The 23,873-nt window shown below is 40.6% G+C and overlaps 2 protein-coding genes across 4 annotated transcripts in view; both read right to left on the minus strand.

Moving 5' to 3' along the window:
- Positions 1–583: 583 nt before the first annotated feature.
- The window catches only part of CLSPN (claspin), a 32,251-nt gene continuing 8,961 nt past the window's right edge, over positions 584–23,873 (minus strand). Inside the window, exons 7-26 of one of the 3 annotated variants that reach the window (XM_045476693.1) lie at positions 23,134–23,242; positions 22,372–22,949; positions 16,581–16,772; positions 13,731–13,954; positions 12,612–12,790; positions 12,444–12,508; positions 11,674–11,873; positions 11,189–11,343; positions 10,381–10,607; positions 9,463–9,574; positions 8,113–8,118; positions 7,780–7,864; positions 7,459–7,559; positions 4,562–4,726; positions 4,336–4,457; positions 3,965–4,092; positions 3,546–3,648; positions 2,744–2,826; positions 2,318–2,479; positions 584–2,009 (exon numbers count right to left, since the gene is read on the minus strand). In XM_045476693.1, coding sequence (XP_045332649.1) covers positions 1,899–2,009; positions 2,318–2,479; positions 2,744–2,826; positions 3,546–3,648; positions 3,965–4,092; positions 4,336–4,457; positions 4,562–4,726; positions 7,459–7,559; positions 7,780–7,864; positions 8,113–8,118; positions 9,463–9,574; positions 10,381–10,607; positions 11,189–11,343; positions 11,674–11,873; positions 12,444–12,508; positions 12,612–12,790; positions 13,731–13,954; positions 16,581–16,772; positions 22,372–22,949; positions 23,134–23,242 — 3,107 coding nt within the window. In that variant the 3' untranslated portion in view covers positions 584–1,898. Of the gene's footprint in view, positions 2,010–2,317; positions 2,480–2,743; positions 2,827–3,545; positions 3,649–3,964; positions 4,093–4,335; positions 4,458–4,561; positions 4,727–7,458; positions 7,560–7,779; positions 7,865–8,112; positions 8,119–9,461; positions 9,575–10,380; positions 10,608–11,188; positions 11,344–11,673; positions 11,874–12,443; positions 12,509–12,611; positions 12,791–13,730; positions 13,955–16,580; positions 16,773–22,371; positions 22,950–23,133; positions 23,243–23,873 lie in introns of all 3 variants that reach the window. The other 2 variants (XM_045476694.1, XM_045476695.1) reach the window with 2 other exon arrangements.
- Positions 8,729–9,448, minus strand: LOC123597601 (ATP synthase F(0) complex subunit C1, mitochondrial-like). Its single transcript, XM_045476710.1, has one exon. It carries the CDS (start codon positions 9,179–9,181, stop codon positions 8,828–8,830), a length of 354 nt encoding a protein of 117 aa, XP_045332666.1. The 5' UTR covers positions 9,182–9,448; the 3' UTR covers positions 8,729–8,827.

Raw genomic sequence — 23,873 nt, forward strand, 5'->3', positions numbered from 1 at the left:
TCCTTGAGATTCTCTCTCCCTCCTGCCGCCCCTCTCACTGACTCACGTGTTCGCTCTCTCTTAAAAAAAAAAAAGGGGCGCCTGGGTGGCGCAGTCGGTTAAGCGTCCGACTTCAGCCAGGTCACGATCTTGCGGTCCTGAGTTCGAGCCCCGCGTCGGGCTCTGGGCTGATGGCTCAGAGCCTGGAGCCTGTTTCCGATTCTGTGTCTCCCTCTCTCTCTGCCCCTCCCCCGTTCATGCTCTGTCTCTCTCTGTCCCAAAAATAAATAAACATTGAAAAAAAAAAAAAAATTAAAAAAAAAAAAAAAAAAGCTCAAAGGGAGGGGCATTAACTCTCATTTTGGACCCACAGCTGCCAATCAGAGGGCTATAACAACAGGTACAATGTATGTAAAGTCTCTTTACCTGTACTGAACCCAAACCACTTTGGGAGTGAATATGATCAATTAAGCTGAGAGGTCAGGGAGGGACAACTGCCCAGCCTCTCTCTCTAGACCCAGAGGGCTTCCCTGGGAGGGAGGCAGCCTGAAAACAATGCTCCTCGATATTACACAGGGACTGACCTAAGAATGAGCACCCAATCTGGATGGCAAACCCTGCCTTCAGGCATTGAGATTTATTGAAACACTACATACATATTAAAACATCTTTATATACATTTTCCCCATTAAAAGATTACAAATATACAAATTCTCTCAAAGTCAGCATCTTGTGTATTAGAAACAATTGTAGAAAACCTATACCCTAATTCCAGCAATTAAATTGGTGTTTCCCATTTGCCAATAAAAAACTGGCACAATTCATCCAATTTCTCAAGTCCAGCTCCTGTCACTGAAACCACAGTATTCACATGGAACGTTTTTCCAAAGCAGCAGTGACACTCAGTTCTAAGGGGGGAAAAGATCTGCCTAAAGTTCTAAGAGCCTCATGATTGTTCAGGGAAAATTGGGAGTGGGGGGAATTACATTCAACAATATTTTGATTATAAACTCCATAGTGGTCTTCTTTCTAAATAAGTAATGACAGATTAAATTGTCCTCTGGTCAGGGCAATGTAATAAACCCAGCTGAATGCGATAAATAATAGTTATATTTTTGTGTGTGTCACGATGAGAAGGGAGGTCCTTGAGCAACATTGTTGCACGTTGAGAATTTAGTCCCAGGAGAGAGCTCTCTGCACTCCCCATCAGATATGTAATGTGGACAGACACTGGGTGTAACCCTTTATCTTTATCCTTGTAGTCCAGAAAATTAGGGCCAAGATCTTTCTGAATGGGGACCAACTGAGTCCTTATTATAAGGGAAGCAAATGTTAATTGGCAAGTTGAGGCTGCCTAGGGAAGATGCATGCAGGAAAATAGAAGGGGCAAGACAAATATAAAGGTCCATCTATTAGTTCCCAGGTCCTCTAAGAAGGCTCTCTTTCACAGAGTCCAGGTCACCGTGGTACACGTCTTAGGGTGTGAAGGATTCATTCTGGTGTCAACATTCACTGTTTTCTGTTTTTTTCTGTAATGACACATTTTTTCTTCTCCTTCTCCTCCTCTAACCACACCTTTCACACCTAACCTCCTCCAACCACCCCTATCAACCCAGGAGGCCGCTAGGACAAAATGTCAAATATATAATGGAGGAAGTGAGCCTTCACCCAAGTACCCATGAGTTATTGTTGTAAACACTGCAGAATTAAGATTAGTGGCTAACCCAGGAAATAATACTAGGAAAGGAAAAAGATGTCCAGAGCCATGCAGTGGAAAGAACTGGAATCTGTCCATAATCTTAATGCACTGATTATGAAGGAAGGGGAGCAGGGATCATCCACATGAACATCGATTCCAACCTTCAATGCCAGAAACTTCTCAAGCAGTCTCAACATAGGTGCCATCAACCGTGATGGTGTTAGCTTTCCAAGTATCTGAAGATGCTTTGCTTCAATCCTGAAGTACTATCATCTGTTTTGAGGCGCTTAGGTGAAGGGGATGTCATTAAAGATGGACCCCTTCTCCTTACCTAGAGAGCAGAGAAAGAATCAGGATCAGCTCAAGACCCTCATACAAGTACTTACCTTCAATTAGCTCTTTAGGAACTCATAGTTAAATCATGGATGTTTAGAAAAAAAGAAAGAAATATAAACTTTCCAGGAAAGTTTCAAAGCTGATTACCTACTGGGGGTAGCAGTCCTCTTGTACCTTATGGGGAGTGCAAGATTAACCCTGCAGCATAAGCCTTTAAGTCAGAAATATCTATATTTTCTATTTAAAAATAAATAAATAAACCTTGCTGTGGAGAGCCACCAAACAAGTCCTCAAATTCCCTACCTGAGGCTTAGATGATTCCTTCGCTGCCTCAGCCTTAACAGGAGAAAGTGTGTGGAAGACAAAGTTTCTTAAATTTCGGGGCGCACTGGGGTTGAGGTCAGAGAGGGCAGCCAGTTTCTGAAGCACGGCTTTGGGCTGGTTTAGCAGTGAGCCTGTCTTCAGCTGAAGAGAGAAGAGTCGTTTGGCATCAAATCCCAAGTGTCAAGGAAAGAATGAGAAGTCAGTCCTTCCCTGCCTCCCCCAGGTCTTGAGGGGACATATTCCTACCCCACTCAAGGAGAAAAGGAACAGCAAACTCCTTTGACATCTACTTTTATTTCCTGCAGCCACCTCCCTCCCCTTGACGATAGAGTATTCCCTTAGCCTGACCGGGACCTATATAAACTTGCAGATTATGACATCAGGTTAACAAAGTCCCCAACCAACCTGGTGAGCACTTTCTGGCCTGATGGCTTCAAAAGGATTTCTGAGTAAAGACTTTGGTTCTTGACTAACCACAGTGCGATTGGCTGAAAAGAAAAGACAGAGAGGCTTGTTCTGGGCAAAGCTAGGTAAATTAAACAAGCTAAGAAACCTGTAACTAAACTAAAGCTTAGGAACTCTGATTATTTTATAATGGTGACTTTAAACTATATTAAGTGGCTCCAAGAAGACAGACAACCAAGTTGGATATCGACAAATCATTAACAGTAATAAGAAAAAACAAGAGTGACAAAAGTACGGAATAGTCTTTAAAAGCCTCAGCTCTGAGGGGCCTGGGTGGCTCAGTCAGTTAAGTGTCTGACTTTGGTTCAGGTCATGATCTCACCATTCAGGAGTTCAAGCCCCGCATCAGGCTCTGTGCTGACAGCTCAGAGCCTGGAGCCTGCTTTGGATTCTGTGTCTCCCTCTCTGCCCCTCTCTTGCTCCCACTCTGTCTCTCTCTCTCAAAAATAAATAAACATTAAAAAAAAAAATTAATAAAAAAAAAAAAGCCAGAATTCCTACTCTGAGCTGCCTTAGAAGATAAAGTAAAACCAGCTACATATACTCAGAAGTACAATGTCCACTGTCAAATAGTCTAAGATCCAAGAACACTGTCTTTCCCATCTCTGAGGTGCCTCTTTAAGACAGTATTGGACAAAGGCCCATGCCTGAGCTGCAACAGCCCCTAAAGGTTGGAGTCACTTCCAAGGCTCCAACACCAACAATCCGGGGGGCTGGACACAGAGGAGGACCAAGAGCTCACCATTTTTCTGTAGTGCTTTGGCTGTAACTTTCTTGGCTAGCATCATAAACTGACTGTCTTCCCCAATTTCTTCTTCTTCAGCTGCAATTTTCCCCTGCTGTGCCTGAAAATAAAAATCAGACAACAAAAAAAGAAGTCTACCACTTCCAGAAATATTTAGCATAGCCTGGACCTGGGATATCATTTGTTTTCCTTTTTGCAACCTTTGTTGATTTAGACAAAAAACTGATATTGGACAAACAAACATGAATTGAACTGCCCATGGTAATCTTCTCAAAGCATAAAAGAAAATTCAAGTATTAAAAGGGACAGCAATAAGTTAGTTGCCCAAGATTTCAAAACTATCCTGACAAGCGAGGTGAGTGGGTCTTTTCCTCCTTATAGAGTCAGAATAGGCGACTTTCCTGCAGACTTCCTACCTGGTCTCGAAGCCACTGCTCTCTTTCAATTCTTTCCTTCCTCCAATGGGCTTCTGTCTCATCAAGCTGCTCTTCAATCTGATCATCATCAGAGTCTCTGTGGAACAAGTCCATCTGGGAAGCATCATCTAAAGCAAACAGTTAAGGCTATCAGCATTCTGCAATCCCCATAGGATAAGGTGCCAGACAGACACAAATGAACTCATCATTTACCATATACCAATACAAGCTCGTCCCATTCACTAATAGAAAGTAAGTTCTAGCCAGGTCCTCCACAATAGACTGCTACAGTTTTGATTTCCACTCACAGTCTTAAACTGGACAAACATGTACATTGTACCATTTATTTCTAACAGCAACATCCAAGATACCTATGTTTTTCCATCGGAATTTCCTCATTCGTCCAGGACCATCACTGTGCAGATCCCCATCAGCAAGGTACCTCTCCTGGTATAAACGTAGCTGTCGCTTATCATCATCCAACATCGTTTTCCTGCAGGAAAAATATGGTGTACAAAACCAGGACCACTCTGGCTGATCGTAGGGCCTGACTTAAGAAACATCCCATTACTCAGAAGGACCTGTTGGGATACTGACATGTGTATTTTCTTGATTTGATTCTGCAGCTCCTCATCAGAAGGAAGTACTTCATCAATTTCTTCCTGTTCATATTCATCAATATCTTCCCCATCATACTCATCTTCACTTCCCACATCACTCCCTGACACTTCTGCCTCGTCCTCCAGGTATTTCTTCAATCTCCTAGAAAATAATTTCAAAGATTAGAAAATGCAATAATGAGGGGCACCTGGGTGGTTCAGTCAGTTTAGCGTCCAACTTCTGCTCAGGTCATGATCTCACGGTTCGTGAGTTGAGCCCCACATCAGGCTCTGTGCTGACAGCTCAGAGCCTGGAACCTGCCTCATATTCTGTGTTTCCCTCTCTCTCTGCCCCTCCCCTGCTCATACTCTGTCTCTCCCTCTCAAAAAAATAAACATTAAAAAAAATTTAAGAAAATGCAACAATGAATACATACACAGATTACGGATGTAATGAGAAAAGCAGAACACAGAGCCACTTCTAATAATAAGCTTAAATTTGTAATAATACATTTTGATAATACTTAAAGTGTATCATTTAATATATACTGTGTGCCAATAACTGTGCTTTACAAGCATCATAGCATTATCTCAGGAGGGAGCACTTTTATTTCCTTTAATTTGCAGTTGAATGAATTGAGATTCAGAGAGTAAATAAATTACCCAAAGTCACATAGCTAGGAGGCAGCAGAGCCTGGATTCAATCAGGTTCTTTAAAGCCAGAACTCCCAATCTCCTCTATACATTTGAAACATAACTGCTGGAAAGTTTGGATCATTCTGTTCTGTATTTAAGCTCACCAGTGTTAGGAGACAGTATAGAGATGGTATGGAATAGAAAGGTAATAGACTGGGATCTCTTACAGCTACCACATCTTGACCCCCGAGTTAGAGACATGACTGAGGCTCAGAGTTACTGGTAAGCAAAGCCACTACTAGTAAGTTTTTGTGACTTCAGTTCCCATTGAGAACAAATCTGCTTTCACTTTGGGTTCAAAGTACTGCCATCTACAGTCATGAGTGTCAGAAGTTTGATGGCTTTCTGAAGGTTAATTTTTTTTAAGTTTATTTTTATTTATTTTAAGAGCGATAGAGAGCAAGCAGGAGAGGGGCAAAGAGAGAGAGAGAGAGAGGTAGAGAGAGAGAGAGAGAAAGAGAATCCCAAGCAGGCTCCACGCTGTCAGCACAGAGCCTGATGCAGGGCTCAAACTCTCGAACTATGAGATCATGACCCAGGCCAAAGTCAAGAGTCAGACACTTAACTGACTGAACCACCCAAGTGCCCTGAAGGCTGATTTTTATTAAAGACTTATGTTATTTTTTTTTAAGCTGAATTTCTCTAAATCCTAGGCTTCCTAGGGAATTCCTTCAAGGGCTACCAGACACTAAGTTCCCCAATCTTCCCATCTACCCACTTTGAGCTGTTCAACTTTTAGCTGTCTTTCTAAGATTTCATTTGAACAAAGGACTCTACAGTTAAATAAGGTTTAAGAACAACCACCTTAGGGGCACCTGGGTGGCTCAGTCAGTTAAGTGTCCAACCTCAGCTCAGGTCATGATCTTCTGGTTCGTGAGTTCAAGCCCCACATTGGGCTCGAGCCTGCTTCCTATTCTGTGTCTCCTTCTCTCTCTGCCCCTCCCCCGCTTACACTCTGTCTCTCTCTTTCTCTCTCTCAAAAATAATAAACATAAAAAAATTTAGGGGTGCCTGGGTGGCTCAGTCAGTTAAGCATCGGACTAACCTTTGGCTCAGGTCACGATCTCGTGGTTCGTGAGTTCAAGCCCCGCGTCAGACTCTGTGAACAGCTCAGTCTGGAGCCTGCTTCGAATTCTGTGTCTCCCTCTCTTTTTGCTCCTCCCCCACTCACACTCTGCCTCTCTCTCTCTCAAAAATAAACATTAAAAAAAAAAAAAAAAGAACCACTGCTGTAGAAAAATCTATAGATGACCCAAAGCTGTATGAGATAGTTAACTTGACAGGTGAGAAATTAGAACCCCAAACTGACCTTAATAGAATGGAATGATGGGCTAGAAACAATAATTAAATCTAGTAGGGATCAATATGATATCCTGTATGTGAATTCCAAAAGTCATCCACATACAATAAAATACTGATTACCTATTAAAATGGTCTTTATAAAACTTTTAACATCATGGGAAAATGCTTATGTATATCCCAAGTGGGGAAAAAAGATGAAAAATTATACATAAAAAAATTGCACAGATATCAACTATATGAAAATATATGCATAAAAATGGCTACAAAGCAATAACTACCATCAACACTTTCATTAAATATTCTGGATGGTGAACACAGATGACTTTTTATTTATATCTTTTTGTATTCTTTTAAATAAAATAAATGGTTTACTTTCATGATCAGAACAGCAAAACATTAAAAAAAATAAACAGGGAACCCATTTACCCAAGACTAGAATGAGGAAAACCTGAAATGACAGTAATTCAGAGGAAAAAAAAAAAACCAGGAATTTTAGCTGTCTACTAGGTCCTCAGGATCTACCGTGACTCAGCTCTTACAATCCCTGGTTACTTTACAAGCAGTATGCATCCAGAACAAGGGATGTGGTTGTAGCACTACATACAGCAGTAGTCAGACCACACTTGAGGATAAAGAGAATACCCAGTACATGAGGAGTCTAGAAGCAATGTCATGTGAGAAATAGCAGTAGGAACTAGAGATATTTAGTATAGAAATCACTAAGGAGTACGTAACCATCTCTGAATACTCAAGTGACATCACATGAATGGGTTTTATTTAATCTGTGTTAATGCCTAAAAGCAATACAACCAAGCAAACATAGGTAAAACAGTGGCAAGCTACAATTTAACTGTTAGAACTTTCTCTAGCAATGGAAGTTATGGACAGAACACCTACATTTGCCTTTTCAACTTCTCAGACTGTTTTAGGAGCTCTTCATCATCATCTTCATGGTCTTCCAGTGCCAGATGTTCATTATCAGAGTTACTGCGTTCATCCTGAAAAATCATAGAGTATCACACACAAAGTTAAACAGAATAAAACGTGTCCTCAACTAAAACAGGATTTATAAATTTCTGCCCAAATGTCTCATTCTAGGAAACTGCTTCTGCTAACATGACCAACAGAATTCTCAAGAACTCAGACTAGAAAAAAAAAAAACATACAGCAGCAATACATGGAGTTCAGTTATGATTACTTTGTACCCTTCAAACTCACCTCATCGCTATCAAACTCATTATCATTGGGGACAAGCCGAAAGTCTCCAAATTCTTCCTCTTCCCCTTCTTCTTCTTCTTCTTCCCTAAAATGCAAATCAAGAAATTAATAAATAAGATGTTGGAACCAAACAATAAGAAGTCAGCCAACTTAGGAACAGAAAATATTTTATTAGCACCAACAATCTCTTTAAGAAATAGGAAATAAGATACTTTGCCAAATTTAATTGTAATAAAACATACAACATATTCCCATTGTTGTCCAACCAACATCCAAAACTCCTTTCATCTTTCAAAACTGAAACTCTATGCTCTTTAATCAACAATTCTCCACTCTTCCCTCCCCTCACCAACTGGCATCCAACCCTTCTACTTTCTGCCTCTATGAATTTGACAACTCTAAGTACCTCATGTGAGTGGAATCCTACAATATTTGTATTTTGGGGACTGGCTTATTTCAATTACCATAATATCCTCAGGATTCATCCATGTTGCCCCATGTTCCTTCCTTTTTAAGGTTGAATAATATTCCTGTGTGTGTCCACCACATTTTGTTTGTCCATTTGGGATATCTCCATTTTTTTACTATTATGAATAATGCTACTGTGAACATGGGTGTACAAATACTTGAGACCCGATTTTCACTTCTTTTGTGAATATACTTGGAATTGCTGGATCATATTCTATTTTTAGTTTTTTGAGGAAATGCCATTCTGATTTCCATAACAGCTTCAACATTTTATATTCCTACCAGCAGTGGGTAAGGGCTCCAATATCTCCATATCCTCACAAATACTTCTTATTTTGTGGTTGGTGTTTTTTTTTAACAGTAGCCATCTAATGCATGTGAGGTAGTATCTTATTGTGGTTTTGATTTGCATTTCCCTAAATATTAGTGTTGAACACTTCCATGTGCTTATTCTTGTCTTTTTTTTTTTTTTTTTTTAAAGAGAAATGTTTTGTTTAATGGTAAAGCTTAGCACACTTTTAGCACCAGGCAGGGCCTGAAGTCAAAGCAGCAGGGACAGGTAGGTGACCCCCATGGACCCTCACATGGCGAAGAGGATGAGGAAAGCGACTATCAGACAGAAGAACCCCATGCCCTCAGACACACCAAAGCCTAGAATGGCATAGAAGAGCTGCTGCTTCAGAGATGGGTTCCTGGCATAGCCGATGATCAAACTGCCAAATGCCGTTCTGGTGCCAGCCCCTGAGCCAGCCACACTAACTGTGGCAGCCCCAGCACCAATAAACTTGGCTACTGTATCAATGTCCCAGGAAACAACACTGGTCTGGAACTCCCACTGGGCAACCTGGAGTGGGGAGCTGCTGTAGGATGACTGTGTAGATGGGATCACTGGCCTGCTCAAGGAGAAGGCAGACATAGGCCTGATTAGACCCATTACAACAGCAGATCAGAGCTGGAAGAATAGGCAGCACCCGGTGGTCTACACTGTCTGCCTCCCAGCTTTACCTTTAGGTTTCTGTGCTTGCCTTTTTTAACCCTGTTCTCCACCAACTAAACGAAAGTACTGTAATTTCCTTACTTTGCAAACAAGACTCAAACACACTGCAAGACTCTCAGACAGGATATGAAGCTCCTAAGATGACTCATTACTGTGGACCCCAGGATTTTACCAGACGACTGGGCCTTCTGAAGTTCCCTCCAATCACTGAGACTCACCTGTCTGTGGGGAAAGAGCCTGAGCAAAGAGCAAGGGCTTCTTCCATGGGATCACCCAAACTGTTCTCCTTTTCTTGCTTATTTAACTCTGATGGAGCCAGAGTAGAGGCATCTATATAACAATGAAAAAGATTTGTCACCAAGAAATAACAGCTTTATCCTCTTTCCCCAGCCATCTAAAGACATGCCAGCTCAATACAGTTATAAGGTAAGCTTGCCAAAAAGAGCTCACCATCCATTCATTCAACAAATCCTTATTTAGTACTTACTATATGCCAGGCACCAGGGATACAGTAGTGAACAAAACAAAACTCCCAGCTCCCACATAGCTAACATTCTAGCATTGGGGAAAAAGGAGCATACAGGTGGAAACAAGTAAGCATTTATATGAAATTTACTACACACCAACACTGTTCAAAGCTTTGCATACATATTAGCCATAAATGAGAAATCACATGGCAAAAGCTAGAGCAGCCTTTCTTTTTATTTAGTGTTTGTTTATTTATTTTGAGAGAGAGAGAGAGAGAGAGAGAGAGAGAGTGCACACATGCAAGCCGGGGAAGGGCAGAGAAAGAGGGAGAGACAGAGAATCCCAAACAGGCTGCAACCTGTCAGCACAAAGCCAGACCTCACGAACCGTGAGATCATGACTTGAGCCAAAATCAAGAGTTGGACACTCAACCAAATGAACCACCCAGGTGTACCAAAAGCTAAAGCAGTCTTAAGTTGACATTTTACCACCTTAAGAAAGTAAGGGCTCTAAATATCAGGAAGCTAAGAATTCAACCCGCACGTAAGAATCCATCACAGCCCTGTTTTCTGTGAACTTTTCACCCAAGAGTAACAGGCTTCTTTTCAAGGACACTGACTTAAGATATTTGGCTAGGGAGAGCCTGATACTCTCTGTTGGATATTTACCCTGAGAAGTGAATTTTCCTGAACAAAGATTCAGAAGTTCCTCCAGGTTCTCTTTCTTGTCGCTCTTCCTGGACAGAGTTTTTTCAGCTTGAGATGTGAACTTTCCAGTGCACAGATCCAATAGTTCGTCCATGTTAGCATCCATGGCATTCTCATCCATACTGGCCAGTGGCAATCGAGGCTTCAGAGACTGGTACTGATTCCTGTGGTTTCTAACATTTAAGAACCTACAAGCACAATGAAGAATATAAGAAATTCCCTAGGGAAAAAACAAAGTAGTGTGTGAAAAATTTTGATGTTTCTAAAACTGAACTTAGAAGCTGAATCCCAAACCAGAAGACAGAGGATTCAAACTGAAGCCTTAGGATAATCTAAAATGGGAGGGAGTTTAATTAAAGAATAAATGATATTCGAAAGGTAAGGGTATAGGATAATTTTTGGCTTCAGACGGTGCCAGAATAGAACTTGGTGTTATGTCCATGTAACGTGCCATGGGTGTCTCCATTCTCAATTCCACACAACAAGCCTACACGCAGCAGAATGGATACAGGAAGATTTGATCCCTTACAGGAGCTGTGCATTTCAAGTAAAGCAGAGATCGAAGGATCAGAATGGTAGCTAGGACTATTTACATTTTATTTTCTGGAGAGATTTTCTTCAGACTTGCAGAATGTAATACTAATGGTCTGTACACCTTCTCTTTCAAGAAGAGAAAGCACAGATGGAGTGACAGAAGCTTACTTTATTTTTAAACAAAATTAAGCAGTACCCAGCACCATCCCACCCACAGAAACATAAAACTACCTACCCATCTGCATCCAACAGTTGGCTCTGAGTGTCATCTTCTAAACAGAACTGGAAGTCTCCTGCTCCCAGGAAAAGTGTCTTAGGCTCTGGGGAGGCGTTATACAGATCCTGGGAATCCTCTATGGGAAGTGAAGGCTCAGACAGCTTTCCTGAACTCTGGCACCAAAACAAAACCAAACAAAAACAAAACATTTTATAATTGTCATTCACTGTCATGACAACAACAGAAGTTGCTATTTGCAGTATTTCATCTACTCTAAGGCAATTGCAGTTAAGGAGGACAATGCATAGCCAAGGGAAGCATAAAGAAAAATACCTTCAAGAATGTAAGAACATTGGATGAGGATTGTTTTTAATACACAAAGGGGGTGGATTCTTTAAATTGAACATACATAATGTAGTGGGAGTTGGTTGGCTTGGACACACTTTATTTAGCAGTGTGGGAAGCAAAAGGGGGAGGAGATTAGAAAACCATCACCATCTTACCTTAGAAGCTGAGCTGACCAAACTGGCTCGAAATAGCCCAGGGGAAGGAGATCTGAATCCTCCTGCTGTGGGGAGAAAACTGGTCCCACGGCCTGTTTGTCTGTTGCAAGGCTGATAGGACGGAATTGTGGAGCCAATCAGCTCAAAGCTGCTATTGTGGCTGCTCTCCTTTGTTAGCAATGAGCATGAATCATCTTCATCTAAAGAAAGAGAAATCATTTTTAAGTACATGATTCCAGAAATAAGGTGGATTTGTTTAGGAAGAAGAATTGAGAATGTAAAGCTATCAGGTAACATCCATAGGCAAATCTCTCAAGTTCTATGTTCTAAAACATGAAGTTGAAGGTAAATTATAGTACTGAGATAGCATTATACAATCAAGATTTATCACTCTGAGCTAAGTGACCCCTGAAAGTTCCCATCTTTGTCTCACCCTGCCTAATGCCTATAATCACTCTCTCCATTATCCAATCACGTATACATCTTCTGTTCATCTACATATGATTGAAATGTTTCATGGTTCACTCATTCAACACACACTACTAAGGACCTAGTATGTGTCCATGGTCAGTAACAAAGAAACTGAATGTAAGTTTTCCAAAACAGAATCAAGAAAAATGTTCTAATTCATAAGTTCCTTTCATTGCCACAAATAAGACAGAGTGAAGTCCACTAGAGCTCAAAAAAATGGAATCTTATGGAATTGTCCTTAAGTATCAAAGCTAGAGGAGCTAAGAAAAGTCAAGTTCGGCACAAGAGTCACTACTTACCCAGTTTGCTAGGCCTTTTGCCTGAGATTTCATCTGTTTCTGATTTTTCTTCACTAGGAAAGTAACTACAAAATAAGAAGGTAAATTGTTTATCTGCTTCTGCTTCTGCTTCTAACAAGAGGGGCAAACCCAAGGGAATCTTATCTTTCTCTAAAGAGAATTACTTACCCCATCTTGGAAGAGTTGTCCTTAAATAGAAGTAAGGTAGAATCAGATGACAGAGGTTTGGGGACAGAGAGAAGGCCAACTGACTTGCCAATTTCACTACTGCCATCACTGTTTTCTTTATCCATTTCCTTCTCATCTTTGGTTTCTATTTCTTCACTACTGAGAAGGAATTCTGCAACCTTCATCAATCATGCCACCCAAAACCAAAGTAAAAAAATTTAAAAGCAAATATGTTGTTAGCATCATGCATGGCTGCTTGGTTATAGGTCACATCGTAAATCTGAAAAGGTAAACCCAAAGGAGACTTGGTCTGACCATCATCATTAACATAACTTTCCCTGACACTTCTAGAGCTCTTTTGTACTTTTTTTACATTGTACCCTCCCCAAAGTGCTACAAGACTGAAAAAAGACCGAATTATCATTTTACAGAGGCAATGAGAGGTTAAATAACTAGCCTGAGAATGCAGGACAACTAGTGGCCTTAAACCAAATATAGACTATGACATGCTACCTGGTTCAGCCATTGCTTTCCTCTTTTCTTTACCCAGGGGTAAATATGAACCAACTCTTTCAAATGACTGCAGAGCTCAAACAAGGGGGGGGGTCTTCCTTTTTTCTACTACCAAAAACTTCATCATCTACCCTAGGCAGAAGACAATATTATAGAATGGCAAGAGCCCTTTTACAAATTTCCTCCTCAACCAAGAAAGAAATTAACTCAGGAAGGTCTCAGCCTGCCTGAGAATTTATTCCAGACCTCGACCTGACCAAGGTTGAGACTGCTTTTCATTCTGAATAGAGAAAACTTAAATAAACATCAAAGATAAAGGCATCTATTAATACAAAGCCATTTCCATTTTTGCCTTCTATTTCAGTGAGTAGACCAACAGGTAGAAGCTAAGGCTAGGCCTCTGTGAACTGCAGGTATCTAGAGGTGCTAACAGAACTGAATACAAAAACTTGGGTAACTGTGAGTTACCCCCTAACTCTCTGCCCCTAAAATCTCTTATACAATTGAACGTGCTTACCTTACTTTACCTTACTCTTATTCACATCTGATTTTCTCTTTCCCTTATCCATCCTAAACAAATAACAAAATGAAATAATTGTCAGAAACCTCCTGATTGCCTTCTTCTTCCTCCTCTTCTTCCTCTAGATCTCCTTCTTCCTCCTCTTCTCCATCTTCCTCAGACTCATCTGTCATTTCTTCCTCCTCTTCCTCTTCTTCAAATCCATCTTCATTATCTAACTTAAATAATGCTTGGCGCTTTCGGCGCTCCTCAAGTCTACGGAGTTTCATTGCTTCCTGCAGCTTAGCTTTCAGCACCTGAAGCTTTTCACCTGAACAGAAACAGGAGAAAATGCTTTAGACATAACGACCAACTACCTACTGCAGTAACGGAGTGTGCACTTCAGACAACCCCAGGAGTGTTCCAGTTACATCCCAAAAGGAAAATCCGAGGCCTTATTACTCGAGGGTATTATCTTAACAAATAAGGATTACTATGAACTAAAGAGAACTTTTCATAGTTATGTTCTACACTCTGAGATAACATACTACACAGAGATTATAAAAGTTATTAAAGAGGACAAAAATGGGGTGCAAGAGTAGGACTCTGAAAGTCTCTGGCCCAGAAGCCATGAAGGACAGCCTTGATAAATATACCTATATTAAAGAAAAAAAGAAGGGGCACCTGGGTGGCTCAGTCGGTTAAGCATCTGGCTTTGACTTTGTCTCAGGTCATGATCTCACGGTTCATGAGTTCAAGCCCTGCATCAGGCTGTCTGCTGTAAGCACAGAGCCTGCTTCTGATCTGTCTCCCTCTTTCTCTGCCCCTCCCTGCTTTCACGCTCTCTCTCTCAAAAATAAATAAACATTAAAAATTTTTTTTTAAAGAAAAAAAGAAACAACTCAAGAGTAAAATGGGCAAAGAATATGACCTGGTAGTTCACAGAAAAATTGAACATACATGGTTAGTGAACAAATTAAAAGTAACACTTAACCTCATTTCTTTTTTCCTTTCTTAAAGATTTTATTTTTAAGTACTCTCTACACCCAACGTGCAGCTTAAACTCACAACCTCGAGATCAAGAGTCACGTGCTCCACTGACTGAGCCAGCCAGATGCTCCTAGTCTCATTTCTAATTAAAGAGATATAAATCGGGGCGCCTGGGTGGCTCAGTCGGTTAAGCATTCAACTCCAGCTCAGGTTATGATCTCACGGTCTGTGGGTTTGAGCCCTGCGTCAGGTTCTACTGACAGCTCGGAGCCTGGAGCCTGCTTCAGATTCCGTGTCTCCCTCTCTCTGACCCTCCCCTGTTCATGCTCTGTCTCTCTCTGTCTCAAAAATAAATAAACATTAAAAAAAAAAAAAAAAAGAGAGATATAAATCAAAGTAAGAGATAACATTTTTGACATATTAACAGGAAGAAACAGGAACTCAAATATTGTGATTCAGAGTATAAATTGGTGCAACTATTTTGAAGAACAGGATGATATATATCAAAATTTGACTCAATGATTCCACTATAAGGAATTCTGCATCCAGATAAACCAACATATATCTGATACTACGGTGCAACATTGTATGAAATAACAACAACTGGAATAAACAAGATGTCCATTAACAGGAATATGGTTAAACGATTCATGTTACAGTCTCACAATGGACTATTATGCAGCTGTTAAAAAACTCAAAAGCAATATAATGTGTATCCGAACTCTGAAGTTAGGAGGTCTGGATTAGGCTACTGGTTCTACTACTTATGAGCTGTGCAAACCTGAGTAAGTTGTCTAAATTCTTTGTATATCAGTTTTCTCCTATATAAAATAAGAATATTAATGTTATTCACGGTAAAGCACCTAGAGCAATGCCTAGCAGAAAGTAAGTATCCAATGTCTGTCTGTCTGTCTGTCTCTCTCTCTCTCATGCCCACACCCATAATGGTGTATGCATATGAATTTTCTTCCAAGGACACACAAGAAATTAACAGTTGCCTTTAGGAAGACTAATTTTTCATTTCATACTTTTTCCTCAGTGTCTCCATTTTCTATGTGATATATTATTTATACTTTTTTTTTAAAGTTTAGTTTTGAGAGAGAGAGGGACAGCATGAGGGGAAGAGGGGCAGAGAGAGAGGGAGACAGAAGATCTGAAGTGCACTCTGCCCTGACAGCAGAGAGCCCGATGTGGGGCTCACACTCAAGAACCATGAGATGATGACCTGAGTCAAACTCAGATGTTTAACCGACTGAGCCACCCAGGTGCCCCTGTCACTTGTACTTTCAAAGTACAACAGACATCTGGGAACAACAGACATTGTTAAAACAAAAGAGCAGATTACAAAGCAGAATGTACAATATGATTGCATTATTGTTTGTTTAAAAAAATGTTTTTAAGGTTTATTTTTGAGAGAGAGAGAGAGAGAGCGAGCGAGCACAAGTCAGGGAGGGCAGAGAGAGAGAGAGAGAGAGACAGAATCTGAAGCGGGCTCCAGGCTCTGAGCTGTTAGCACAGAGCCCAATGTGGGGTTTAAACTCACAAAGCACAAGATCATGACCTGAGCCAAAGTCAGAAGCTTAACTGACTGAGCCACCCAGGTGCCCGTTTGTTTTTAAAAACATACATATACACCTATGCAAAGAGATTAAAAGGATACACGATATAATTATAGAAGGTGTCTCTGATAGAGGATCATAGAAGTTTTTTTTTTTATTCCATATATTTTCTACAACAGATATTTACTGTTTTTTAATAAGACAAAAACTATTGGAAATAGTCATCTTATCACCTCCCACATCTAAGCAATGCTACATGTGAGTCATGCCAGAGGTACTGCTATCCAATCTTCAAACTGCCCAAGGAAAAAGATTCTAGAACTTTTCACTATAGGGTCTTCGGTAGCCATAAAGACCTGCCAGTGCACAAAGCATAAAGCACGCAAACGAAAACATGAACTCAAATACCTGGTTTTGTGTGGCTTGCTCCATCCAGCTTCTCAGCTGCCAAAGTCACAGGTACCACATCTGCCTTTAGCTCTTCCTTTCCATCAGTGCCCACGCCTTTCACTATGATGTTCACATTCATCTTCTGACCAGCCCTGGGTTTCACTGCTGGATTAGCATGCTTCCAGAAACGCTGTTTCAAGGCTTCCAGTTCTAGATCCAAACACCAACCAGTATGTCAGTGTGCCATGCTTGAACTCTTTCCTTTAAGATTCCAGTTAAGAATAGAACTACTCTGACCCAGCAATTGCACTACTAGTTATTTATCCAAAGGATACAAAACTGCTATTCGAAGGGGCACACGCACCCCAATGTTCACAGCAGTGTTATCAACAATAGCCAAATTATGGAAAATGCCCAAATGTCCATCGACTGATGAATGGATAAAGATATGGTGTGCATATGGGTGTATTTTCATGTATACACAATGTACACACACACACAATGTATACATACATATACACACACAGTGGAATATTACTTGGCAATCAAAAAGAATGAAATCTTGCCATTCGCAACAACATGGATGGAACTAGAATGTATTATGCTAAGCAATACAAGTCAGGCAGAAAAAGACAAATATCATGATTTCACTCATATGTGGAATTTAGGAAACACAACAGACGAACATAGGGGAAGGGAAGGAAAAATAAGATAAAAACAGGGAGGCAAACCATAAGAGACTCTTAAATACAGAGAACAAACTGAAGGTTGCTAGAGAGGAGGTAAAGGGGGGGGATGGGCTAAATAGGTGATGGGCATTAAGGAGGGCACTTATTGGGATGAGCACTGGGTGTCATATGTAAGTGATGAATCACTGGGTTCCACTCCTGAAACCACTACTACACTGTATGTTAACTAACTTGAATTTAAATAAATAAATTTAAAATTAAAAAAAAAAAATTCCAGTTAAGAATCAGTTTTCAAGCTAAGTTTTTAAGCTCAACAAAGTTGGAGGGGGAAGAAAAATGCCCCAAAACACCAAAAACTCCTTTGCTACTAACACCTATATCAAATTCACGTAGCTTAACCCAAACTAATGAAATGTTGCAATTATTCTGCCTCAATATACTTCAAAAATCATTTTAGGGTAGACATTTACAACTGAAGTTTCTAAATGTGTGCAATTCTTAAAAAAAAAAAAAAAGTATTATGCTGGTGGAACAAACACCATAATTACCAATCATTCAATGGCTTAATTTTTCATAGGTTTCAGCCTCTTTTTAAAATTTTTCCTATTTTGAACATTTCACTATTTAATAGTAATCTTACTAAATATGAGCAAGGTCAATTTAAAAAGGGGAAAAAAAATGGCAATCAATCCAGTCAGTGATGTAACTCATGTTGGTGAAACTGTTATACTAGTATAACCAGAAAGGAAATTCCACTTACAGGTGGCCTCTGAACCACACACCCAATATGCATACAAAGGGGGGAGCGGTAAGTTCAGTGGTCAAACGGCAACAGGGGCTCTATCCCCTCTTCTCCAATGCTATATAGTTCAAAATGTCCTTCTCCTTTCTCCCTCAGCTAGCTGCTACTGGGCACCATAATGCCTCTGTTTGCATCACACCACAGTGAGCTCTGTTTTAAGAGAGAGACAGTAATAAAGAGAAAAGATTCCTTCAGGGTTGAGGGATGCCTTCTCTTCCATAAAATGTCCAGGACACTCCAAGTTTGGTTCTTTTTTCTTAAAAAATGCCCTCAAATCATATTGTAGTAGTTTTGTGGTTAGCAAAACTAGTTGTGGTTTTTCTTGCCCTAGAAGGGGATAGGACTGGAAGGAAGCCTTTCCATTCTGAGTCCCTAACGTTTTTTTTTTTTTAATTTTTTTAATGTGTATTTTATTTTTAAGATAGAGAGACAGAGCATGAGCAGGGGAGGGGCAGAGAGAGAGGGAGACACAGAATCTGAAGCAGGCTCCAGGCTCTGAGCTGTCAGCACAGAGCCAGACGCGGGGCTCAAACTCAAGAACCACGAGATCATGACCTGAGCCGAAGTTGGATGCTTAACTGACTGAGCCACCCAGGCACCCCTCTCTAACTTTATTAGTAGCAAAAAATCCAACACCAAAGGATAGTATGTTTACATCACAAACAAAAGTGCAAGGAGAGAAGGTGTAGGTCTGTATCCTCTTTTATAGCAGTTTAGTAAGGCTGGAAGCAATGGGTAGTGGCAGTGGAAAGGGAACAGAAATAGGCAAGTCATTATTGGCACCAAAAGAATAAAAGAAATGGATGTGGAAGAAGATTTACTTGGGACCTAAAATGATAGTGAGGCAGAGGGGTTGCCTTCATTCTTATGGAGAAAGCCAGGCCCCTAAAAGCTCTTCATCCCCAATGCACCACAGCACCTACTTTTGCCTTTTACTATATTGCTACTTCTTGCCTTTTACTATATTGCTCAACCATCTCCCTCCTCATCCTAGGATCTATGTTCAGGCTCCTCTCCGTCCAACAGTCTTTGCCTAGCTCCTTTCATGTCCTGTCTAAGTGAAAAGTCTCTGCTCCAGCTCAGTATCCATCAGCAGCCCGAATCTAAAACTGTTCTCATTCCCATTGTTCTTTGTCCAGAGGAATTGAGGACAGAGACTTTCCCTACACTATTGCAGGAAACAGAAATAATATATTTCTGGTACCCCAGAGTTTGGATCTATATGCATTTTTCTCATGGAAACCTTACTCCATGTGATATTAAGGAAATTAAGGTCTTTCTACTGCTTTTACTCTTAACCCCTTCCAATGTGTCCACCATACTAGCCGCTAGATTGTCCCAAAAATGAATATCTGATTGGGTCATTTCTTTTGCTAAAAATTTTTCAGTGGTCCTCTACTAACAAAAGGCAAAAGTCCAAGCTCTTAGCATGGCCTAAAAGCCTTGCATGATCTGGCCTCACTAGTTACCCATTCCCAAAGTCCTTGCAATCTTCACCCTACCTCATCAGGATACCTTGTGTTTTCTCTTGCCTCTGTTGGGTCTTTTGTGGGTCTGTTCCCTCCACCAAGAAAGCCTTCTCTCATTTCTCTACCTTGGTATCTCCTATTCAGCTTTCAAGAGTCAGCTCAGGTATCAGGTCCTTTCAGAAGCCTCCCTGACTCCCCACGAGGTACTCCAAGTGAGGTACCCTTTCTCTAGGCTCAGGGTATACACAGTCGTGTAATGGCCTGTTTGCCTTCTTTCACTCCTATTAGACTCTAATTTCCTTGACAGCAGGGACTATGTCTTGTATACACAGCATTAACACCATGCTAAATGAAAGTTTATTACACAAATAAATAAAAGTTGATCCTAACTTCATACATATTATGGAACTGACTGGTCTGGAAACCCAACTTTCATGTCAAATACTATTTCTGAAGGAAAACATATTCTGAGTTAAAAACAAATGCCTACTACGTGCCAGGCACTGTGCTAGTTCCCTATATAAGCCAAGTGTAATATTGGAACAATTACCCGGCCTCTCCAAGCCTCCATCTCTTCATTGCAAAGTAATACCTGCAGCCATGAGAATTAAGAACAATAATAAAGAATCTATCAGTGTCTAATACAGTAGGTACTCAAAAAAAGGTTTCTTCTCTTTCCTGTCTCAGTTCAGGACTATTTAAAGAACATTGAGTTTCAGACAAAAAAAAATCTTGGGGGGCACCTGGGTGGTTTAGTCGGTTGAGCATCTGACTTCAGCTCAGGTCATGATCTTACGGTTCATGAGTTTGAGCCCCGCTGTCAGGCTCACTGCTGTCAGCCTGTCAGCACAAGCCCACTTCAGATCCTCTGTCCCCCTCTCTGTGCTCCTCCTCTGCTTGCAATCTCCCAAAAAATAAATATTAAAAAAAAAAAAAAAATCTCAGGGCACCTGGGTGGGTCAGTCAGTTAAGTGACCGCCTCTTGATTTCAGCTCAGGTCATGATTTTATGGTTTATGAGATCGAGCTCTGTGCTGAGCTCTGCGCTGACAGCATGGAGCCTGCTTGGGATTCTCTCTCTGAGCCCATTTCAGATCCTCTGTCCCCTCTCTTTGCCCCCGCTGTGTGCTTTCTCTCTCTTTCTCTCTCAAAATAAATAAATAAATAAACTTAAAAATCTCCTATTTCTTTGCTAATGGATCTATGCTAGTTCTGTTAACCACCCTTCCAACCCATCTCCTATTCTGGTCAAATGGATTTATAACATCCTTCCAATAATACCATGCAGAACTCTTTCTGTCCCTTCCAAGAATGTCCTTCTCTCCACTTCCACAAAGCCCACTCATTCAATCAACAAAGACTCATTGAGCATATTTTACACACCAGATACTGTGGATAACAAAGCACCCACCAACCATAAGCTCTTATAGTTTTAATACAAATAATTTCACTAATAACAGAAGTAGGAGCAAGCATTTGAATGCTTCTTTATGTTATCCATTTCTATGCATGATTTCAACAAATGTTCACTATAGCCCTAAGAACCAGATATCCTTTAAAGAAAAAATTTTTAAAAAGGTGGCTCAGAGAGGTCAAATAGCATATTCAAAGTTAAACAGTAAATAGCACAACCCAGATTCAAACTTTGCTCTTGCTACAGAGCCTAAGCTCTTAATTATCATGCCAAACTGCCTCAATGCAGAGGAGAGAATATCCAATTCTATCTACTAGTCAGGAAGTCTACCTAATATGGTAATACTTGAGCTCTGTCTTGAAGGATCATTCATTCATTCATCACTCATCCAGTATAAATGCCTACAATGTGTCATCCTCTGCGGAAGCGCCGGTGATAGAGTAGGGAACAAGCCAGAAGATCCCTATTCAAAGTATAAAGGGAAAGGCAGTGAACAAGTAATTACATCCACCTACACTTTAAGCCTTCTTTTAACCACCTATTGGGAGAAACTTATCCTTCCTCTAAACTGCCATAGCACTTTATTCTAAATGTTTCTTTCAGCAGAGACTATTTTTCCCTTTTCTTCATTTAATTTTTCCAATTATCAGTGATACATGCTCATTATAGAAGTCACTTTCCACTTTCTCTCTTGTATTACTGTTATTTGCATACTTATTATCTCCCCTACAAGAGTGTAAGTACCTTAAATGTACGATAAATATCACATTTCTCTTGGTATGCCCTACAGCACCTTGCATGTCGTGGATAGTTTAGTATTTCTTAAATGACTTCGGGAAAAAAGAAATTCAGTTTTGCAGACAATTTACTGAACCAAAATGTTTTCCTTTAACAGTAAAAACATGAACAATGCTTTTTTGAATGTCATACAATAACGCGACAGCAATGTACTTCTTTTGTATGTTAACCTATCAATAGGCTTCTATTTTAAACAAGGTTGAGGGGGCACCTGGGTGGCGCAGTCGGTTAAGCGTCGACTTCAGCCAGGTCACGATCTCGCGGTCCGTGAGTTCGAGCCCCGCGTCAGGCTCTGGGCTGATGGCTCAGAGCCTGGAGCCTGTTTCCGATTCTGTGTCTCCCTCTCTCCCTGCCCCTCCCCTGTTCATGCTCTGTCTCTCTCTGTCCCAAAAATAAATAAACGTTGGAAAAAAAAAAAAAAATTAAAAAAAAAAAAAAAAAAAAAAAACAAGGTTGAGGACATCCTGATGCCCTGCCAAATTTATCTAAATAGAATTGTACCCACATCTGGGTATCTATAGAGTAAGCTCATGTGCGCAATTGGTTTCTCCTATGTTCCGTATCCCCAAATAGTAGCAAATAACAAAAAGCTGCCAGAACAAATCACTCTGGAGGCTCCCCACAACTCAAAGGATTACCTCTGTTGGTTTCAGGTTCTTCAAGTATCACAAAGGAGTCTTCATCAGCACCCAGCCGAGGTTTAATGGAAACATCTACTCCCAGTTGCTTAAGTCTATCCAGAGTGAACCTCCTTGCTTTTTCAGGTGGCACAACTACTGATTTAGTTTGCTGCCTGGGCTCTTCCACCTTCTCATCTGCTTCTTCTGTTCTTTTCAGGCCTTCTTCTCCCTCCAGGGCACGAGGTTCAGGTGCCATAAGCCCTCCAGCCTGACACACCTCATTGTCCTCATTCCCGAGGAAGCTGGATTCCTGATGTGCCACTGAGCTGTCCTCAGGTGGAGGTCTGCCATCACCCTGCTTCTGTTTCTCCTGAATTTCTAGCTCTTCACTTCCCATCATATCCTTACTACAAGATTCCCCTGATCCAGTAGTGATCTGGGGTTCCTTTGAAACTGCAGGGAGTGCATTAATTTCCAGTTCATGTCCCACACACACTGTCTGCTCAGAATCTTTGTTATGGTGGCCATTATTCATCTCACTTGTATTTACAGCGTCTATGGTTTCTTTGTGATGGTTTGACTGATACTTAGATGACCTAGAGAGGGGAAAATAAGCTCAAGTTGAAAATTATCCTAAGTGTGAAACTCTCATCTCAGCACATAATGAATCCATTATAACAGTTTTAAGAGACTGAGGAATCTGAACTTTTTTACACCAGATGTTTGCTACAAAACTGAATATTTACAAAAATTATAATCTCAAGGAAAGAGAATTCTTACTTCAGTAGCGCCATGGCATTTCCCTGGCAAGTGGGTCGAGGTTTACGTTTGAAGAAATCATGAATGGTTTTATTCTCTGGCATATGATATGGAAGATTAAGTGCAGATTCTACAAAATGGAACAAAACAAGCAAATACACATACTGTATATTCTGAAATGTCACTTCATGTTCAGTCAACTAAACAGCACAGTGAAAGCCATCACCAGAAATAGAAGACAATCCTGGCTTTAATAAAGACAGGATCTAACTACAAAAGAACTCCCTGGAGACCAGTGGCTTTTAAACCTAGTTGTGAAATTAAACTGATCCAGGAAGTTTTTAAAAAATACAGATCCTTGGGGCACCTGGGTAGCTCTGTTGGTTGGGTGACCGACTTGGACTCAGGTCATGATCTCGTGGTTTGTGGGTTTAAGCCCCCTGTCAGGCTCTCTGCTATCAGTGCTGAGCCCGCTTCTGATCATCTGTCTCTCCCTCTCTTTGCCCCTCCCCTGATCATGCTGTCTCTCTCTCTCAAAAATAAACAAACATTTAAAAAAGAAATAAAAAATACAGATTCTTGGACCCCACTTCAAGCCTACTGAATCAGAATTTCTGTGGGACCTAACACCTTACACATTTGAAAAGCTCCCAAATCCTGATACAGCTGGTCCACAGAAAAACATTAAAAAAAACCCTCCCCCCTTAGCACTAATACAGTTCTGGAAATTTTCTCAGTTTATACTTATGTTCCAGAGGCTT

The sequence above is a fragment of the Leopardus geoffroyi genome, chromosome C1, assembly GCF_018350155.1.
Source record: "Leopardus geoffroyi isolate Oge1 chromosome C1, O.geoffroyi_Oge1_pat1.0, whole genome shotgun sequence".
Lineage (NCBI taxonomy): Eukaryota > Metazoa > Chordata > Mammalia > Carnivora > Felidae > Leopardus > Leopardus geoffroyi.

Excerpts from the sequence above, each read along its gene's own strand:
- LOC123597601 (XM_045476710.1), bottom strand. The coding sequence starts at position 9,181 with ATGGGTCTAATCAGGCCTATGTCTGCCTTCTCCTTGAGCAGGCCAGTG.